Below are 20,194 nucleotides of genomic sequence, written 5' to 3'. Positions count from 1 at the left end.
TCGAATGAGATTTTCAATCCAACCTCTGCCAGACGATCAAGGACTTTAAGAAGTCTCTCTTCGTGCTCTTCTAAAGTTTGTCCAAATACAATCAAGTCATCGAGGTAGACAAGGACTTCAAGCAGATTCATGTCACCCACAGCCTTCTCCATTAATCTCTGGAAGGTGGCTGGGGCTCCAGTTATCCCCTGCGGCATCCTCTCAAATTGGAAGAACCCCAGTGGGCAGATGAATGCCGTCTTTTCCTTATCTTCCTCGGCCATGGCGATTTGGTAATAACCGCTCCTCAGATCAAGAACGGAAAACCACTTGCTTCCGGTCATTGAATCCAACACATCATCAATACAAGGTGTTGTGTACTGATCTGGGATTGTTCGGCTGTTTAACAATCGGTAGTCAATACACATTCTCACAGCTCCATTCTTTTGCGAACAATCACGATTGGGGATGCATAGGGACTGCGAGACTCCTTGATGATCCCTGCACGTAACAGTTCTTGGAGGTGCTTTCTCACGTCTTCCAGGTCAGCTGGAGCCAGGCGACGAGAGCGCTCCCTGAACGGCCGTGGATCTGACATCCGGATTGTGTGCTCTACTCCCTTTGCCAATCCAACATCCCATTCTTGGAAAGAGAATACCTGGGACCTGGTGGATAGCTTTTGACAGAGTCTTTCTTTCCACTCCTCTGAGACAGGTGAGTCTCCAAAGTTGATCAGATTTGCATCGAACTCGGTGTCAGCTGTCTTGGGCGGAGATAGAGGAGTGACTGCATCTGTCAGATACATATGTCCGATAACTGATCCCACTGGTATGACTGTCTCTGTCAAAGACTCATTTTGGACCAAGATTCTGAAATGGTTGACGTTCACTTCTTCGCTGGGCACCACCATGGGCTGAAGTAGCACACCCGCTGGGAGTGGAGCTACAGGAGACGAATCAACCATCAGGATTTCTTTGTCAACTTGGAGCTTGTACTCGACTTTGCAGACTGCCGTACAGTCACCACCAGGGGGCAGAGTCAGTGGGCCAGGGCCTTGCCATAACACACAGCCAATATCACCCTCGTCCTCCAGGGCTGTGGCCGTGCCAGGCGCTGTTAGCTTGTTGTCTTTGTAACATGCTTGTATCCCCAGTGTCTGGGTGATGTCAATGCCATTGTCCTTACACTGCTGTACAAGACGTCGGATGTGACTGGCATTGGTCCCCACAATGATAGGAGTCTGGTCTGCAGTTCGGGGCTGGGGGCAGATAAGAGCAAGAACTGTCACTGTCTGGTCGGCACCTGCAACCTTTGCTGGATATTCAATGTCGACCACTACGTACCCACGGTATGGATAACTGCTCTCCGATTCACTTAGTCCCCACAGGGCTAAACCAGACACGGGGCGTATTGGGACATCAGACAGGTAAGTTTGATACCAAGACTCAAAGATAATGGTGACCTGAGAGCCACTATCAAACAAGGCATCAGAGCAATGTCCATTTACTTTCACAGGTACTATGCTGGGTGGACCAATCAAGCCTTCCGGGATGTCAGCCGGCTCTGATGAGGTAACAGCACTTTTCTTGACCCCACAGTTAACTTCATTGGTGGTGGAATCCCCAGACTGCTGTCTGTCTTTTGTCACCTTCAAAGCATGAATTAGCTTTCTGATAACCTTGGCTTGATTCTCAGGGTTGCGGCACTTAGTGGCAAAATGTCCACTCTCACCACACCTATAGCAGAAATTTTCTTCTGACTTTTTCAGTGCTCCCTTGGGGGAGTTGGGGACCTGTTTAGAAGCTTCCATGGTTGAAACAGCAACTGCAGCATCTTGCTCCGGCATCTTGATGGTTGTTTTCTGTTTTAGTCGTTTCAGTTGTTTTTTCAAGGCAGCCAGCTCGGCATCTTGTCGGTTCTCAGAGACAGGCGGCGCACTAATTGTTTTAACCTTCATGTACTCATCTTTGACTTGAGTGGATTTGGTCACTACTGATGCCACCATTGACTTTAGCTCTTTTATTTCAGCCTTTAAGTTCTGGATCTCAGCTTGCCTTGTATCCACTTCTGTATTAGCATGCACTTGATGTACTGAGGCACTGAGCTTCTTTCTAGAAGTTTCGTATTCTTCCTCAGCTCGAATCTCAGTCAACAGCTGTAGAAAGTTTGGGGGTGCAGCCTTCCTTTCTCTCAAGCGCAGCTGGATCAGCATCAGGTCTGAGGCGATAGCACCCCTCAGCAGTTGCTCCAGTCGGGCTCGATCCTTGCAGCTAGCAGGGAGACCACCTCTTTGAATCACCTTAGCTAGAGACCTCTCTAGACGTCGAAGGAAATCTGATAGTTTCTCTCCTTTTTGCTGTTGCATCAATCGGAAAGCAAAGTAGAGATCATCACCGGACTCAGCACTTCCAAAAGCACTTTCAAGGGCTTCCAAGCACTCCTTTGGGCTGGCGTCAGGATTGGCGTGCCGCACTGCTTTCACAATTTCTAGTGCGGGCCCCTTTAAACTTCCAATAAGTCTGCGTCTTTTTTCTCTATCAGAGCATTCAGTCTCCTCCACCATAAGCCATGCTTGCTCTAGCCAGTGATCAAATGGTTCTTCACCTGGCGGAGTTGGTAGGGCTCCCGAGAACATGCGTAGTCGACCATAACTTCCACCATCAGCTGGTTTTGTTGTCTTTTCCAACAAATCTCCGACAGCGCGAAGGATGGATTCAGTGGAGCTAGTGGGCGGGGGTGTACTGGGGAACAATGATTTGAGGTCCTCCATGGTTTTACCTTCAGCCTGCAGCAATCCTTTTAGTTTACTATTAAACTCTTCAGCAGCTGCCGGCGCCCCTCCTATGATGATAACAGGCCACGCCTCTCCACCATCAATAGGCACAACTTCAGTAGGAACACTCTCCTCTTGCACAGTCTCTTTACTCTCACACAAAACCATCCGTTGGTTTAGTCTTGCACTGAAGTTTCTCCCACGGACGCGCACCCGTCCTAAAGACTTGATAGTTCCCAGTGTTTCTTCCACTTCACTGATCTCTACATCTTCTGGGACGACGGTCATAAGTGCATGAGACTCATCCAAACCCTCACCACGGCACCAGCGTTTTAACTCTGACACTAGTTCAGTTTTTTCCATGTTAATACTGTTTGTAAATTAGCTTAGTAACTTTAGTTAGTCACTTTACCTTTTAACTCTATTTATTTTTTCTTCACTAAAAAATCCAAGACTATCCCAGCGGTGCCTCCATTTTATGTAGCGCTCCCCTCAGTATTTACATTGATGAGGGTAGGCTTTTGGGTTCTTTTAAGGTTTTTATCAAATGTGTTTTAACCCTGATCAACTCAGTTTTAAATGTTATCTTGGATCTCTCTTTTTTTAGTACACACATGAAATGTTTTTCTAACCTACCTATAAATTCACCTTTTAAGCTATAGTTTTAATAAAGATTTTAACCATATGTGTCTATATGTCTTCTTGCAAAAAATAAAATGGTGACCTTTTTCCAAGTAAATAATAAAGTAACACAACACAAGGTTTTAGAAAAATAAATCTCAATTATTTACTCATTAAAGAAATGATTATCTCCAATGAAATAAAATTAAATAAAGATATGATTGTTCTTTTTTTTTTTAAACCTTAAACATAAAATAACCCTCTATTTCAAAAGGAAAATATTGCAACTAAATTGTCCCTCTTTTTAAGACAACTGTAAATACTGTACCATATATAAATGCACAATCAACAATTTAAACACTTTTAACTCTCAACTGGATTAATTCAGAAAACCTCAATGTACCAACTTCAAAGTCACTCAAACCTACATAATTTGTGGGCCCACACACACCTTAATGCAGTCTAAAGCCGGCAACCAAAATTATTCTAAAACAAAAATACGTAGCAGGCCTGATGCGGTGCTTGTGTACGTTGCAGCCCAAAAATTAATGGCCGTGTCCCTCGTTAGCGAACAAACAAAATGAAGGATACCTTGAGTTAATGTTTCTGTCCCTTCCTTTCTCCAACAGTCACAGAAGCAGGCTCGATCAGCGTTTCAACACAAACTCCATTGGTTTCTCTTTTCTCCTCCACGTTTCAGTAAAACTCACGAGTGAAGTCCTGGTTGCTGCACGCTCTGTCTGAGTCTCTTTCCCGTCTTTTGGTTGAAAACAACGGATAACCCCTCAACCAGTTCAACTGAGGGAGTCAACTTTAACTAGAAAACGTTCGTTCACTTGTAATAAACGGACTCTAGCCTATACTTCAAGGTGGCTAAGCGTTACCGTTAGCGTTAGCGTTAGCAGTAGCATTAGCACAAAAGTAAACAGTCTCTGAACATCGTGTAGAAATTCCTCCCCGTTTCTCAATATGCAGCTTGTCACTCTTCTCACTGGTTGTCGTGTAAACAATCATAAGATACAAGTTACACATTGGTTTGTGCACTACTAGCTACTTCACAAATTAACTCAGAGAATCGCTATCACGCTCACTCTTTTGCTTCACTCTCGTACCTCCCTCGTCTGTGTTGAAAAAACCCCAGACCTGACTTTCCGGCCGATCGTCATTAACCCCATAAATGCTGGTTTAGACAGGTTTCAGAAATACATTATCTTTTACATAAAACAACAAACATAGAATACATTTTAAACTGCTTTTAACATTTTTATCATAACTTTATAAATTAATTTTAACCTTTTTAATCACACTATTTATATGCTTTGTTTTTTTTTTTTTTTAAATGATACTACAAACATCACTCATCACCTCATGCTTTTTTAACCGGGTTACATCTACATTGCTTTCTGACACATACGGAGCCCCCCTGGTCCCACTTTGTCAAAAAAATTAATTATAACTATCTTGTGGCCACGAGATAGTATCTTGAAAAGAGACTGTAAGTTGTTTTTCTGTAAAATTAGCTCTAGTCAGGACGGAGCAACATTTCTCTTCTTAAACAACTCAAGTCTGAGTGATATGGTGAAAATAATATCAGTGAAACCTAATATTTTTTACACAAAGTTATATATAACATATCCAAATTGATGTCCAGTGTTATGCACGACATGATGAGACAAACCTTATGTCAAACAAAAAATCCATTAACTCATTTTGGTAGTTTTATAAAAACAATTTGTTTGGAATTATTATTTTAATGTGTTTGTACCTGCTGCTCCTGTGCACTCTGCTGTGTTTGAGGAATTTAAGCCAGTTTCTCTGATGTTGCTTACTGAGGTAGTGCAACACATGAAACCTACCAACTGTCCATTAGACATTGTTCCCGCCAGGATGGTGAAGGAGGTTTTTAATAGCACCATTGGGTCGAGTCTACTTACTTTTTTTAAATTCTTGTCTTAGTTTAGGTTCTGTCCCAGCTGCCTTTAAACATGCTGTGGTCAGGCCCCTACTTAAGAAGCCTCATCTTGACCCCACAGTGTTGTCCAATTTTAGACCAGTCTCTCATCTCACATTTAGCTGCGTCGGTTTTAACGAGGGCAGTGCACTTTTAATCAAGGCAAATAAATAAATAACAAATCTCAAAGAAGACATCCTACGGCTGTCGGAAGAATTTCGGAGGAAGGACTCCTTATTGTCTAGTTATGTAGATCTGGCCTGTGGACAGTCTCAGAAGTTGGCTTCTCTTGACTCAGCCCTGCAAGACACTGTGGCGTGGGACCCAGCCGCATGTCAGCGGCCCTCTTCATGCTCTACTCCACTCCATGGGTCAACTTGGGTTGACGTGGTGGTCCGCAGCCACAAGAGGGGCTCTGACGGGACCGTCTCTCCACCTCTCCTGTCACTCTCCAACCGATATGCTGCTTTAGCTGTGGAAAACCTGGTCCTCACAGTTGGTGCCTCTACAGCTTCACTACGACCAAATCGGGTCGCCTCCACAACGCCTGTCGAACCCGTAGGCCAACCGCCGCTGACAGCGGAAAAAGTCTACGCTGTCCAGGCTCCGGAAAAATCCAACGGAAAGTCAGCTTGGCGGCCTCCCTCCTCCCGGACCTCGACCGCCTCCGCTCGACGCAGGATCCTCAAAGAGGCTGTGCTTCGTCACTCTGGTGGGCTTCCTCGACCGGACCTGGCAGGTAATCCTCCACTCAATACCGATTCAGCGGGCTCACAAAATTCTCCTGTCCCGTCATGCAGTGTAGTCCGTAATCCTTGCTGCCATGAGCAGCCCAGCCTTCAGATTCCTCGTCCCCTTTTTTCCCCGACAACTCTGATAGTGGGTGACAGCATTACCAGAAACATAGGCTTTTTTAACGCCATAACTTGCTGTTTTCCGGGAGCAACGGTCCAAGTCCTTCTGGAGAAACTGCCCGGTCTACTGCAGTCTCTCTCACTCTCCATAACTTGGGTGATTATCCATGTGGGACATAATGATATGGCACGTCGGGAATCGGTGAAGACAAGGAAGGATTTTAACGACATTTTTAGCCTTTTAGAGCTCTGTGGCAAATCTATTTTTTATCAGTGGCCCCTTGCCAACGGTGTCCCGCGGTTCAGAGCTTTTCAGCTGGCTTCTGAGTCTTAACACCTGGCTCCAGTCCACCTGCTGTGCCCATAATTTTGGATTTATCGACAATTTTGACTTGTTGTGGAACCGCTCCTCCTATTTCAGGAACGATGGTGTCCACCCAAACAAGCTGGGCAGCTCGTTTTTAGCTGCTAACATACAGCACGCTGTACAGTCCGCCGCACGTGAATGACTGTTTACACCACACACCCCCTACGCAGACTCTTCTTCTCTCAGTACCACTTCTTTCTCTCAGGAGATTGTCAGCAGTGACATCTCCCCCTACAGCCCGTCAGTGGCAATTACACATGAATCACTCTATCGTCCCATACAGACCATTTTATCAATTAGGCTGTCCACCCTGAAGAAACGCTCTGGTGGATCACTTCCAAGGTATCTGCGTCCCCTGGCCTGGGCCCCTGCTGTACCTAGCAGTGGGTCATCGCCTCTCAAGATGGCGCTGATAAATGCTCGATCCATTACAAACAAATCTTTTATTCTGAATGATTTGTTTATTAATAGGTGCCTTGATTTCTTGTTCCTGACTGAGTCTTGGCAGAAAAACTTAGAATACGGCCCTCTATTTGAACTTTTTTGTCCTACCTGTTAACTGTTGTTTTAATAGTACTCAGGTAACTCGGCGGGGGGGTAAATACAGGCTGCTTTCAAAGTCGGACAGTACCCAGTAGAGTTTTTTCCTCATTTGAACTGCAGGTTACCAAAGTTGGTAATTCTAATCCATTTTATTGTATTTTAATTTATCGACCGCCTGGTTCTAACAGTTCTTTTTTGTCTGAATTTAGTGATTTTTTTATCATCCATTATTATGTTGGATAAAGTTATTATGGTTGGAGATTTTAATATCCATGTAGACGACTTGTCTAGCACTTTAGCTGCTGATTTTCTTAATGTAACTTAGGCTTTTAATTGTATCCAGCATGTTTCTGGTCCCACACACATTGGGGGTCACACTTTGGACCTTGTTTTTACTCTTGGTCTTAATATTGACTCTGTTTGCACTGAGGAACTGCATATTACTGACCATGATTGTGTTTTGTTTAATTTGTCTTTTAATACAGATGTATTGCCCAGTAAAAATGTAAGATGTTCTCGCATCTTAAATCACTCCTCAGCTGAGAAGTTTACTGCAGCTTTTGTCCAAAGCGCAGTGCTGTCCTCTCATGCTGACATTAATGATCTGGTCCATTCATTCAACACAAATTGCATATCAGTGTTGGATAAAGTGGCTCCATGTAAAATGCGTTGTGTTTCCCGCGTCAACTCATCCCCATGGCTTAGTGACTCCATACGCTGTTTCAGGCGTATTTGTCGGAGGGCGGAACGACAGTGGAAATCCTCCAAGCTTCATGTTCACCAACTATATTACAAGGACCTCTTAACTGAATACAACAACATGGTCAAGGAGGCGAGAACAACTTATTTTGCTAATCTTATTTCATCCAGTAAACAAAACCCTAAAGTCCTTTTTGAAACCATCAACAATATTGTCAATCCTGCTCCCCCTGATGTGCCATTTTTTTCAAATAAGGACTGCAGTGACTTTCTCAAGTTCTTTGTAAAGAAAATCAGTGATGTCAGAAATGGCATTATCCCTTCGACTACTCCATTTTCGGTTCACTAAATCCGGCCACCAATTATGAACCATTTTGCTCCAATCTCGCTACAAGAACTCACTGATCTGGTTAGCAGTAGGAAATCTTGCTCGAGCCCAAGAGATATTATACCAACTTCATTATTTAAAAATGTTCTTGGGTCTGTGAGTACTTGGGTTCTCGCTATACGCAACAGCTCTCTGCAATCTGGTTGTGTCCCTTCATATTTTAAACATGCAAGTGTTCAGCCACTTTTAAAGAAAATCAACCTGGATACATCACTCCCGGAAAATTATAGGCCCATTTCGAAAATGCCTTTTATCTCCAAAATTTTTGAAAAAGTTGTTGCTAAACAGCTCACTGCTGTCCTGAATGCACACAACATTTTAGACAAATTTCAATCTGGTTTCCGTCAGAAACTGAAACTGCTCTTCTAAGAGTGTCCAACGATTTATTAATGTCCTCTGACAAGGGTCAATGCTCTGTTTTGGTGCTGCTGGATCTTAGTGCCGCTTCCGATACAGTGGATCATAAAATCATGCTTGAAAGACTTAAGCATTGGGTTGGTATCTCAGGAAGCGCCCTGGATTGGTTCACCTCCTATCTATCAGACAGAAGTTTTTCTGTGTATCTTGGTCCCTATTCCTCAGAAACTGCGGCCCTTTCCTGTGGGGTGCCGCAGGGTTCTGTGTTAGGTCCGCTTTTATTTGCATTGTACATGCTCCCCCTGGGACATATAATTAGCCAAGTTGGAAATATTTCTTATCACTTCTATGCAGATGACATCCAGCTGTATGTCTCTTTTGAGCCAGAAGACACTGACAAAGTTTTGAAATTGCTTAGATGTTTCAATTTGATCAAGGATTGGCTTGCAAACAACTTTCTACAGCTCAATGAAAATAAGACCGAAGTCCTTATTGTTGCTCCGGACACTATAGCTTCCAAGATCAGTCAGCTGCTGGGCTCCTTGTCCTCAGCTGTTCAGTCCAAACTGAAAAATCTTGGTGTAATATTTGATAATAACATGTACTTGGATCAACATATTAAATCTCTGACACGCACATGTTTCTTTCAATTAAGAAACATTGCCAAAATTAGAAGAGCTGTTTCACATTCTGAGCTTGAGATGATCATTCATGCTTTTATTTCGTCTCGGCTTGATTACTGCAACTCTATTTTCACCTGTCTCAGCAAATCGTCCCAGGACCGTTTACAACTAGCCCAGAATTCTGCTGCAAGGCTGCTAACCAGGTCTAGCAGGATGTCGCACATCACTCCGATTTTATACTCATTACATTGGCTTCCGATTAACTTCAGGATCAAATTTAAAGTTTTGGTTCTGACTTATAAAGCTTTGCATGGTCAGGCTCTATATCTCGGACCTGCTCCATTCATACCATAACCAGGGATTACTGGTTGTCCCACGCACCCATTTAAAGACTAGAGGTGACCGTTCCTTTGAAGCGGTGGCTCCAAACCTGTGGAATGCTCTTCCTGTTGTTTTATGTTCTGCAGTCTCTGTTGAAGCTTTTAAAAAGCAGCTGCAAATGTTGTCTTTTATTGATTGTTTTTAGTCTTTTAGTCTTTTTAGTTGTATAACTTACTATGTTTTGTACAAATGTTTATCATGTGAAGGACTTTGTGACTCTATCTGTGAAAGGTGCTATATCAAATAAACTTATTATTATTATCTGCCTTTTCTTTCAAAGGTTTTTGAAAAAGTTGTTTTCATACAGTTACAAGCCTTTTTACAATATAACTCTGTGTTTGAATAATTTCAATCTGGTTTCAGATCATGTCACAGCACTGAGTCTGCACTGTTGAGAGTACACAATAATATTGCCTTGTCTGTAGATGCTAGGAATCCTGCTGTTTTAGTGCTTTTGGACCTCACAGCGGCTTTTGATACGGTGGACCATGCAGTCCTCCTCTCTCGTCTTGATCAGTGCATAGGCATCCGAGGCTCGGCACTTCAATGGTTCAGCTCCTATTTGGCAAATAGGAGCTTCTCTGTCAAGATTGGCGTCCTCTCCTTGTCAGCTGTTCCTCTCTCTTGTGGGGTACCCCAGGGTTCAATTCTTGGCCCCATCCTGTTTTCTTTATATATTGTAGGATTCTCGTAGGGTACAGATTTGATCATTGGCAAATTATCAAAGATGTTTTATCAATATCAATAAAGTTATGAATATGGTTATTAATAACTTTATCAAATCGACAAACAATCAAAACGGGGCACCACCCTGCTAGTCAGGGACCAATAATCAAACTGTGGAACAGTCTCATTTCTGTGGTAATCCTTTAAAAAGGAAATAAAGGAAGGGGTGAATCCAAGCAACGGACCTGATCGACCAGCAATTATTACAACAAGTACACAAATAATCACAAGCAACTGCTAATTAAGTATAATAAGATTTATTAACTTCACAATTATCAGTAGCTAAACAATAATCCTTCAATAATAAACTCATATACCTTTTTATAATATCACAACCAAAAACAAAGCAAAAACAAAGCAGCATGTGTCATGGACACGTCTGTGTCTGTGTGTGTGTGAGTGTGTGTGAGAGAGAGTGAGTGACAAAGGAGGGGGCGGTGTCGGAGTGTAGTTCTAAACACCAAAACAACTCCAAAGATGGCTACTCCTGTGAGCTGCACAAAACTATTTAGCCTCAAGAGGGCGGTAGTGGTGGCGTCTGTGAGGAGGGCTGAAGAAGCCGGGGGTTGCTAGGCAACGAGAACGCTTTAGCCGATCTGGTAGCTAGTTCCTGTTTTAGCTCTGTGCGAACGTAGGGAGATCCCACGTGTGAAGCTACAGCGTTAGCTTGGTAATTGCGCGGCTAGCCTGTGTCGTGTGTGTGTGTGTGTTAGTAAAGGAAGAAAGAGAAGGAGAGTAAAGAAAAGAGGCACTTCTGATCTTAAGATATTGATAACGGCCAGCTCAGTGGCTTAACAGCGGATTAATCGCGATTATCTCGCGGACAGTAACTAAGACTCCTGAAAGGAGTTAGCAGATAGCAATTACGGTTTTAACCCAGCTACTTTAACACAACCAGAATCAAACGATATAATGATCAGTTATATATTCACAGAACAGATTAATAACCAGATATGGCCCATACATGATTACAATCAGATCACATTAATGGCAACAGCGGTAGCGAGCCCTTTGCTCATTAGTAACAAACCAAAACGCACTAGTTATAATATCTGCCCAGAACTGTGTAAGCCTCTTACTGTACATGCGTTGTTTGTCAGTTAAGTCTCTCGCCAGAGCTTAACGATCCGTTTCGTCCGAAGCAGAGGGGACGAACGTAAATCCAGGTCGACCAAACAAGAAACGGAGCGTAGTCCTTTTCTTGAATCCAGGCTGATTAAGCCCGCTGCAGATGAAGGAATACTTCGGCCAGTATTCCCTCGGATCCCTTTGTATATCAGGCCGATATAAAGTTTGTACCAGCTCGAAACTCGACCAGCAAGGTGATGCTAGTTTGCTAGCTAGCTAGTCCGGACTAGAGTGCTTCCTGTAGCGACGTGAGTCACGGTGGAAAAGCGAAGAAACACACAGTGCCGACAGCTTTTATCCTCCCTCCGCCTCCTAGTGGCGGGGTGGTGCATTCAAGGACCCGACGACCAATGGGAAAACTGCAACCAGGTCACAGGTTGCAGTTCTTTGTCTCACCACCAGTCTGCCTTGTCCCACACGTGTTGAATGCACTTTCTCCATCTTGCGAAGTGGCGGCTTTTTAGGAGTTTCGTGAAACTGGCTTTGGAATTCACATGTAGGCCAAGATCCTTTGTCCTGCCTCCCCTGTGTCTCTGCAGTCAACTCAATCTGAGCCAAATCACTGTTTAACCAGCTTCTTGGTCCCCAACAATATGTTGCCTTTAGGGGCTATTATAGGAAAGCACAACCTGTCATTTCATTGTTATGCAGATGATTTGCAAATTTATTTGCCTATGAAACCGGATGACAGTGTCGCACTAAACTCCCTGCTTAGTTGTATTAATGATATTAAGTTGTGGCTTTCACAAAACTTTCTTAACTTGAACGAAGCTAAAACTGAGTGTATCATCTTCAGTACCTCATGCATGCCAAACGGTCCAGCTTTGAGTTTGGGAGCTCAACCGGTCATTGCGGTCTTCAAATCAACTGGTTTTAGAAGTCCCAAGGTCTAGGTATAAACGGTGGGGTGATCAGGCTTTTGCAGTTGCTGCCCCAAGACTCTGGAACAAGTTACCCCCTGATATTCGCACTATTACAGATGTAGCTCTTTTTAGGTCCAAACTCAAAACCTATTTGTTTAGAATGGCTTTTAATACGTAGTAGTGGTGTGACAATTTCACTCTCCTCTTCCTGTTTCCATGTAACCTTGTCTGATTTCACTGTTTTCTATGTTTCATTCTTTTTGTTATATGATGTTGTTTTATTCTTGGTTTCTGATGTGAATCACTTTGGATACCTGCTGGTTGCTGTAAAGTGCTATATAAATAAATGTTGATTGATTGATTGATTAATTTAGGCAACACAATATTATATGACCATATCCAGGGTCTTCATATCTACTGGACAGTCCTCTTTGTCTTTTCTAGGAATGTTGGGGTTTGGAAACCTAAGGTTATTTTATGTTTCCGTGCTAAAATGATCATGTCTCCTCATCATCGTCATGTGTTATTATTTAGGATTTCTTTTTTCCTAATGGTGCGGGACAAAAAACATGGGACAAGTCATCTTAAATTGTCAACTTTCACTCCATTAAAATGCTTTACTTACAAGATAAACAGCACGTAAGCAAATTGCATACCAACAACAACAACAACAACAATTAAAGCTGCAAGCAGCGTTGGACTCGCACCTCCTTGCACGTCGGGGTTACTGGCGGACGCCGCTCCTTGCGGCCATGCATTTGCACGGCACTCAGACACTGCAAATCGTCAACAATGAAAAGGGAACTCTCTGCTGAGTTCAATGATACCTCACACAATACTCTACGTCATACAGTTCATTAGCTGTGAAATGGGGCATGGCTAAAGCATAGAGGGCGGGTCAAACCATCACAAATCAAAAAGGAACTCTCTGCTGAGTTCAATAATACATCACACAAGAGTCTACCTTAAACGGTTCAAAAGCCATAAAAGGAGTTGTGGCCTGAGTACATGGGCATGGCTAGAGTAAAGGAGCCGGCTCAGTATCACATGCAGACCACACATTATAAGTTTCATGTAAATCGGATGATGTTTGTCATTTAAGGCTGATTTCCTGTTGCCAGCAGGGGCCGCTATGACCAAAAGTAAATTTTGGCCAGTAGATGTCCTCAGGCCTGGACTCTTGTTGATCATGGGAAATTCCAAGCAGGACAATGTACACAATGTACACTCTAGTTATAGCCACTTTCTCATTCATTGCTAAACACTCAAAATGGCCTCCATGCCACGCCCACACCATTTGGCAAAAAGTTTTTCTTTTAATAACTTATCATCCTTAAGGTGTTGAGATGGCACACACCAAATTTGAAGTCCATCGGATGAGATCGGTAGGAGGAGTTCGTTAAAGTATAGCACCTTGAATTTTAGGTCTACTTCCTGTTGCCACTAGGGGGCACTATGACTTTAAGCCAATATCGGCTCTTATGAATCCTAAAAAGTTTCGAGCCAATTGGACAATGTACACTCAAGTTACACCCATGTCCTGTTTCGATGACGAAACACACAAAATAGCCGCCCCGCCAAAGTTTTTCTTTTATTAACTTTTCATCCTCAACGTCTAAAGATGGCACATACCAAATTTGAAGTCGATCAGATGAAATCTCTAGGAGGAGTTCGTTAAAGTACGACATGTGGAAATGGCCAAATACACACTAATTTCAAATATTCAATTCAAAATGGTGGACTTCCTGTTGCGTTAAGGATAAAGTTCCAATGAGCTTTTGTTTCATTTGTACGTCTTGACATGCTACATATGTATACCACATTTCGTTAGTCTACGTTAAACGTACTGCAGGGGCTAACATTTTTTAATTTGGTATGGGGCGCCAGCGAGCCATTTTTGTTCGCCTATTCCCGAAACCCTTAAAATACGTAAATTTTCACCAGACTTGATGCGGCCGTCAATTTTAGTGAGTTTTTGAGTATGTTAAGCCCCTCAAAAAGGCGATTAATTTGCAGAAAAAAAGAATTCCTTCAGTTTAAATAGGGCCTTCGCTGCTGTCAGCGCTGGGGCCCTAAAAAGAACATGCACAGTATAAAGAGTTGCTCTTTTCACACATGTCTTCAGCTCCTCATTGCTATTCTCCCTCTCTTTTTCATAATCAAAAGTAGTTAAATTATTTTGCCACATAAGTAAGTAACATAATTATTCTGTAGTTCAGACGACCCTTTAAAGACACTGCTGATAAACTGACAGTGTTAGAGAGGATTTGCTTCTCGTCAGCACTACGCTGCAATATTGTGCATGTGGTTTATCTGCGTCCTCTTTAAAAACTGTGCCCATATCTGTCTGCCAAGGCTTACCTCCTCCCACACACCTGGAAGGCCACCTGTCCATCCACCAGGTACAGAGCATTATACACACACACACACACACACACACCAGCTCAAAACTCAGCGTGATATATGTGGAGCATCGTGTCGCTGCTGTTCACTTAGGAGAGAAACAGGCTAGCCTTCTGCTCAGCCTCCAGGTAAAGTATTGATCCCCCCTCTCTTTCTCTATTTCTCCTTTGCATCTCTCTCTTTCAAGCCTGGCCTCCAAAACGTTTGAAACGTTTGTTTCTTGCACAGAAAGGTTTTTCCACTATGAAGTGACAGACAGTAGTTGTATTCCGCTATCACTAAAAAGACTAGACAGATCGGAAACAAGCATTGTATCCACAAACTAAAAGTTGGTCTTCATGAATGAAGCCCTGGGGAAGGAGATTGGCAACCAGCAAAGAGTTCAATCAGAAGTATGAATGATAGAAACTGGGGAGTGAAAATGACAGTCCTCTATGAACATTGTCGCAAACAAAATGTCAAAAACTCCGAAAAGGATTTGGAGAACAAAGAATGCAAACATGACTAATTTAATATCAAACATAAGTAGAAGGAGGAGATAAATCAAGACAAATGAAAGGAAATCTCCTCACTTTGGGATCTCTTCTTGCTCAGAAGGAGATAAACGACGGCAGCTTGAAGCTGCCTGGAAAGAGGAAAGCGACAAGATCAGAGCATGCGAGAGGAGGCCAAAGCCATGAATTTGATGGAGATGAAGTTAAAATGACAAAAGATATTAGGTTTTAGATTAAAATCCAGCGTAAGGCCCCACATGGTCTTGAGCCAAAAAAATACCAACACACTTCTAGCAAATGTGGACATTTGACTTTTTAATTAACCCCGCGCTTACTGGACATTTTTTTCAAGCATTATTGACTGATAAGAACGGTTCAATTCCTCTTCTTGTTGAATTATTTAGAAATAGATGCTCAGTGATTTTTTTTTTTTTTTACCAACTGTGCACTTATTAGAACAAATGTGAATCTTTACTTACCTTTGTGTCGCCATGGAAACCTGTTGGTACAGTCTCAACAGGCAGCCACTCTGCTGACAGATAACAGCCATCACAGTACAGTACTTCCTAACTGGGTTGTGGGGTGTGAGTACTTCCTAACTGGGTTGTGGGCTATGCTGTATGGCATATTGATCTATAATGCATGCTGCTGGCAGGGAGAGAGCAGAATTGGATGCCACAGAAGGAGGGATGACGATAGAATTGGCAACCCCGGCCTTCCTGATCCTCCTGTTTTGCATACACAACCTCAATCGCTGATTGAGAACATACCTGATCACTCTAAATTGAGTTACTGTAAATCACTTTGACAGGACTGCATAATGGTGCAGAGCTCCATAAATTGATTCCTTGAAATATTGATAGATATTAAAACACTGCTGCTGTGGTGGGACCACTGAAGAAAGGGGTTTGAGATTATAGCCTTACTGGTGCATACAACTTACATTCTTGTTTGCCTACATCAAGTCTTGCGTCAGAGAGATCAGCCTTTAAATATTATGCTGCCCAGTGGTGACATTTTTTTCTGTTTACTTGTTTTGTTTTTTAAGTGTATCAAGGTGAGTCCAGTGGAAGTATGACAGACTCAGACTTTGCTATATTCAGAATAGTATGAATGCATTTCAGGCAAACTAAATTTTCTGCTCTGAGGACTTTATTGTGAAGAGACCTCCAATGCAGTCCTGGCTACCAACAAAATCAGACGATGAAAGGGGAAGAGTTCTTTGATTTTAGCTCAAGCAACCAAATATCATTCAGCATTGTCTAACCTTGCCATCTCTGGTGATCTGTGTTAAATAAGAGATGGGAACTGCTGTTTAACAATGTAATGTGTTTAACCCTTGTGTGGTGTTTGGGTCTGTGGGACCCATTTTCAATGTTTGCTAAAAGAAAAATTATGCTATTTATTATTTATTCTAACTCAAACTCATTGGCCTTGGCTAATTTTCTGTGAAGAACATGAAAAATAACTTATTTTCAGTGACTGCACACGGTACACCCCCCTACACGTAATTATTATATATGAGGTGTTCGGGTCTACTGGACCTGAGTGTATTTAATTGTAGGTGCTATGAAACTATGTTGTCTTTCTGCACCTGCTATTCTCACACAAAGTTACAAAATTGTTACATTTCAAGCACTTTCACCTGTTCTGATTAAGTTCTAAGAAAAAAGCACCAATAATGATCAAAAATCTTATTTTCTCACAAAAAACGAAAATGATCATATGATCATAAATGTGATCTCACAGGGGTAAATGGCAAATATGAACCATAAATAATGTATATATCATTGGTAATTGAGCTAAAGTAAACATCTGTTAAGTATTTTTACATAAATTGTTATGATTGTATTGATTTAAAAGCCTAATAATGTGGTGGGTCCACCAGACCCGGGAACATTGGCTGTGTAACAAAAATATGAACACCACACAAGGGTTAATTTCAGCATACCCGATTCAGTGCTTAGTCAACTCTTAATCAGAATTTTCATCCTACGTCTTGCGTGTAGGGAGTCATCAGTGTTGCCGCTGTGATTGGATGTTTCATGATTAGGGCCATGACTAGACATATTTGGAGTCTAGCAAAGTCTGGGAAGATAAAGAGGTTGTGCACTTTCCTCAGAGGGATTATTTGGATCTTTTATCGCAATCCTGATGCAATATTTCCAGTTGCTGAAGACCAAACTCCGCTGTGGTGGCATCCTCCTCTTGCACTCAGGCTCCCCTATCTGTGCCGAGCCAAGTGCAGAGAAAGTGTCTCCCCCTTTGCTTCTGCATAGCTGTCTGTTATACCTGTATCTTACGAATATGCCAAGCGAAAAGTGGAAACACTAAAGCAGAACATTAATCTGTCACACACAGGACTTGTAGGTTTGAAACTTAAGCAGCATTTTACCTCAGAGTAAGACACATTTGTGGCTACTGAGAAAGCCTGGCCTTTAACATTTTTGCCAGTTTTAAAAGAATCACATGAGCTCAGGCATTATGATGTTTTCAGTTGGTTTATCAAACTAGTAATGCAATAACAGTGGAGCAAGCAAGTTTTGAAAGGATTGAAGCGGAGACGTGTGGGACTGGGGGAGATGTAGAAAAAAAGAGAGTAAAAGAAAGTGCTTTAGACAGAGAGCAGTAGGGGCCATTCAAGCTAAAAGAAAGATATTTTTTAAGGCAGGAAAAATATAGGAGTGAAAGTCAAATTTGAGCGGTCTGTTTTGTAGTGCTGCAAAGGCATAAAACTGATGCAAGGCCTTGCAACGTGGGCCAACCCAGTCTCATGGCAGTTCGTGAAAAGTTCACGTAAATGAATCTATTGATTCATGTACACAGACACGTTTATCTCGTTTTTTTCGTGATGGTCAGCACATTTTTTAAACTAATGTATTTCAACGAGAAGCATCTTTCGTGTTCAAAGCACGATTCTTTCTGCCAGTCGGGCTGCAGCAGAGAAGCTGTATACAGCTTTGCTATTATTGGTATTTTTAGCCCTATAACTGCTGTTTTAATCCACATTTCTTCACAAGATCTTATCATGGTTTATATGTATTTATTTTAATAAATAAATTATTAAATTATTATTTCGGTCTTATTACCAGGGAAGCTGGATTGCTTTGTTGTTTATTTATTTTTTAATTTTTTTAACTATAACGCTACATCTATCAACACTTATTTAGATGTTATCATGGTATTCAATTCTTTATTTTAATAATATTATTTCGGTGTTATTACCGGTGAAATATTATGGTATGCTGTAAGACAGAACACAATATGATGCGAGCTGGGCGCATTCAAAGCCGATATCCAACAATGCAATGCGGGCATTCATATCAGAGAATCGGACAGCGATCAGCGGGTCTTTAATAACAGTATTGCTTCAATGTACATATTATTCAATCAGTGGTTTTGTCATCAGCAACAACACGTTGCTCATTTTTGTTCCAGTAAGTTATGCACCGTAATAACATTTAAAAAAATCAGCTGAAGACTCCGGAAGTGATGTAGTAATTACCGCTCGGTGGATAGGAAAGATAAAAATACATAATATTTGTAATATTGCTGTTTTTGTCTAACGTTGTATTTGAGGATTTAATCAATAAAGTTAACAATAATAATAAAATACAGTTTCATGTATTTGTCTCCTGTACTCTTTGCTCGTTTGGCAAAGAGTACAGGAAAATGGAATGAAGCCCAGCCTGGCAGACAGCAGAAACACAGGAGCCGAACAAGTCCATCCACCCCGGCAGAACTACAAGTATAGTAGCTTTGTAACATGGTCTGGGGTGAGTTTCTAGTGGGAGTTGTAGTTTTAAAATATATTGGTATATTTCCCATAAGTAGAAGTTGGCAGTGTAGAATTTTGGATACACCCTGGGTTTTAAAAATGGAATTGTTAAGTAGGTGAAAATAGCTTATAACCAAATATGGCAGTGCTTACAGTGGGTAAACTTTGGAGACCATATCTACATGACAGCTGAGGTCCAGAGCTTTCTATAACAGCTGGTCTTATGTGTGTAGCACCATCTCTTGCTAAATGACAAGCCTTCAAACATGTACTGGGTTAAAGGTTCACAGGTCAATATTTCAAAGCAGGAGTAATGTATCCTCTTCAGACTGACATATGTTACTCTCCAGGTTGAGACCTTTCCAGCAATGTGTTTGCTATAGTCATACGACAAGGTATTAATGTTTTACATATCATGGAGACCACTTTCCAGGCGATAATGTATTGTCCCCAGAGGGATATTTGCCTTGAGTTTAAATGCTTCACACATAACACTTGACATATTGTTTTATCATACAGATGACATATACAAAACAACATACACAAAGTGATACTGTATGTAGCCAGAGAGCAACCTACACACAACCCTATATGCATCATATCATTAAGCTATTGCACAACCCCTGCAGCCTCAAGCAACATTATTTCAAGTTTTAATTGGTCCAAATTAGGCCTATAGTTTAGAAATGCTAAATTTATATTGGGGTACACTATATCTTCTGCCAGAGGATAAGAGCTCATGCTTGGCATGGAGAATAAAGATAGATCAGACCATATTCTCTGTGCTTGCCTGGAGAGACTAGTTTATATTCCTCTCCACAACCTTCATGACAGTCACCTGACAAGCAAGCTTTAAATGAGATGTTTTTAGATGTTGCCATGCTTTCTGACATAGGAATATGTTCTGTAATGCAGCCTTGTATAACATAAACCCTCTGATTCACCGTGATTCAACGCGGGCCTTCCAGCCAAAGGTGTTGTCTATATACACACCAAGGTGCCTATAGGAGCAGAGCCGATTGATTGGTTCATCATTTATGACCTCTGATACCCTCTGACCCATGTCCCAAGCAACTCCTCAGTTTGTGAAATGGTTGAATGAGATGGTTGGCATTGCACCACAGCACACAAGTCTCTATTTCAGCAGAATATGCAAAAGTATTTGTGTGTGCAGTAGGCTGAGGTAGAAGTGTGCCAAAAATGCCAAAAACACATATTGTATACACATATCCATACAAAGCTATATACATCTTACTCAATAAAACC

At 41.9% G+C, this 20,194-nt stretch overlaps 1 protein-coding gene across 1 annotated transcript; it reads right to left on the bottom strand.

Moving 5' to 3' along the window:
- Positions 1-409: 409 nt before the first annotated feature.
- On the bottom strand, positions 410-3,440 carry LOC120551476. The gene has a single exon (XM_039788943.1). The coding sequence runs from the start codon at positions 3,113-3,115 to the stop codon at positions 410-412; it is 2,706 nt and encodes a 901-aa protein (XP_039644877.1). The 5' UTR covers positions 3,116-3,440.
- Positions 3,441-20,194: the final 16,754 nt, after the last annotated feature.

The sequence above is a fragment of the Perca fluviatilis genome, chromosome 2, assembly GCF_010015445.1.
Source record: "Perca fluviatilis chromosome 2, GENO_Pfluv_1.0, whole genome shotgun sequence".
Taxonomy (NCBI): domain Eukaryota; kingdom Metazoa; phylum Chordata; class Actinopteri; order Perciformes; family Percidae; genus Perca; species Perca fluviatilis.
The sequence above is the reverse complement of the archived record's forward strand: the minus strand, read 5'-3'. Positions and strand labels throughout refer to the sequence as shown.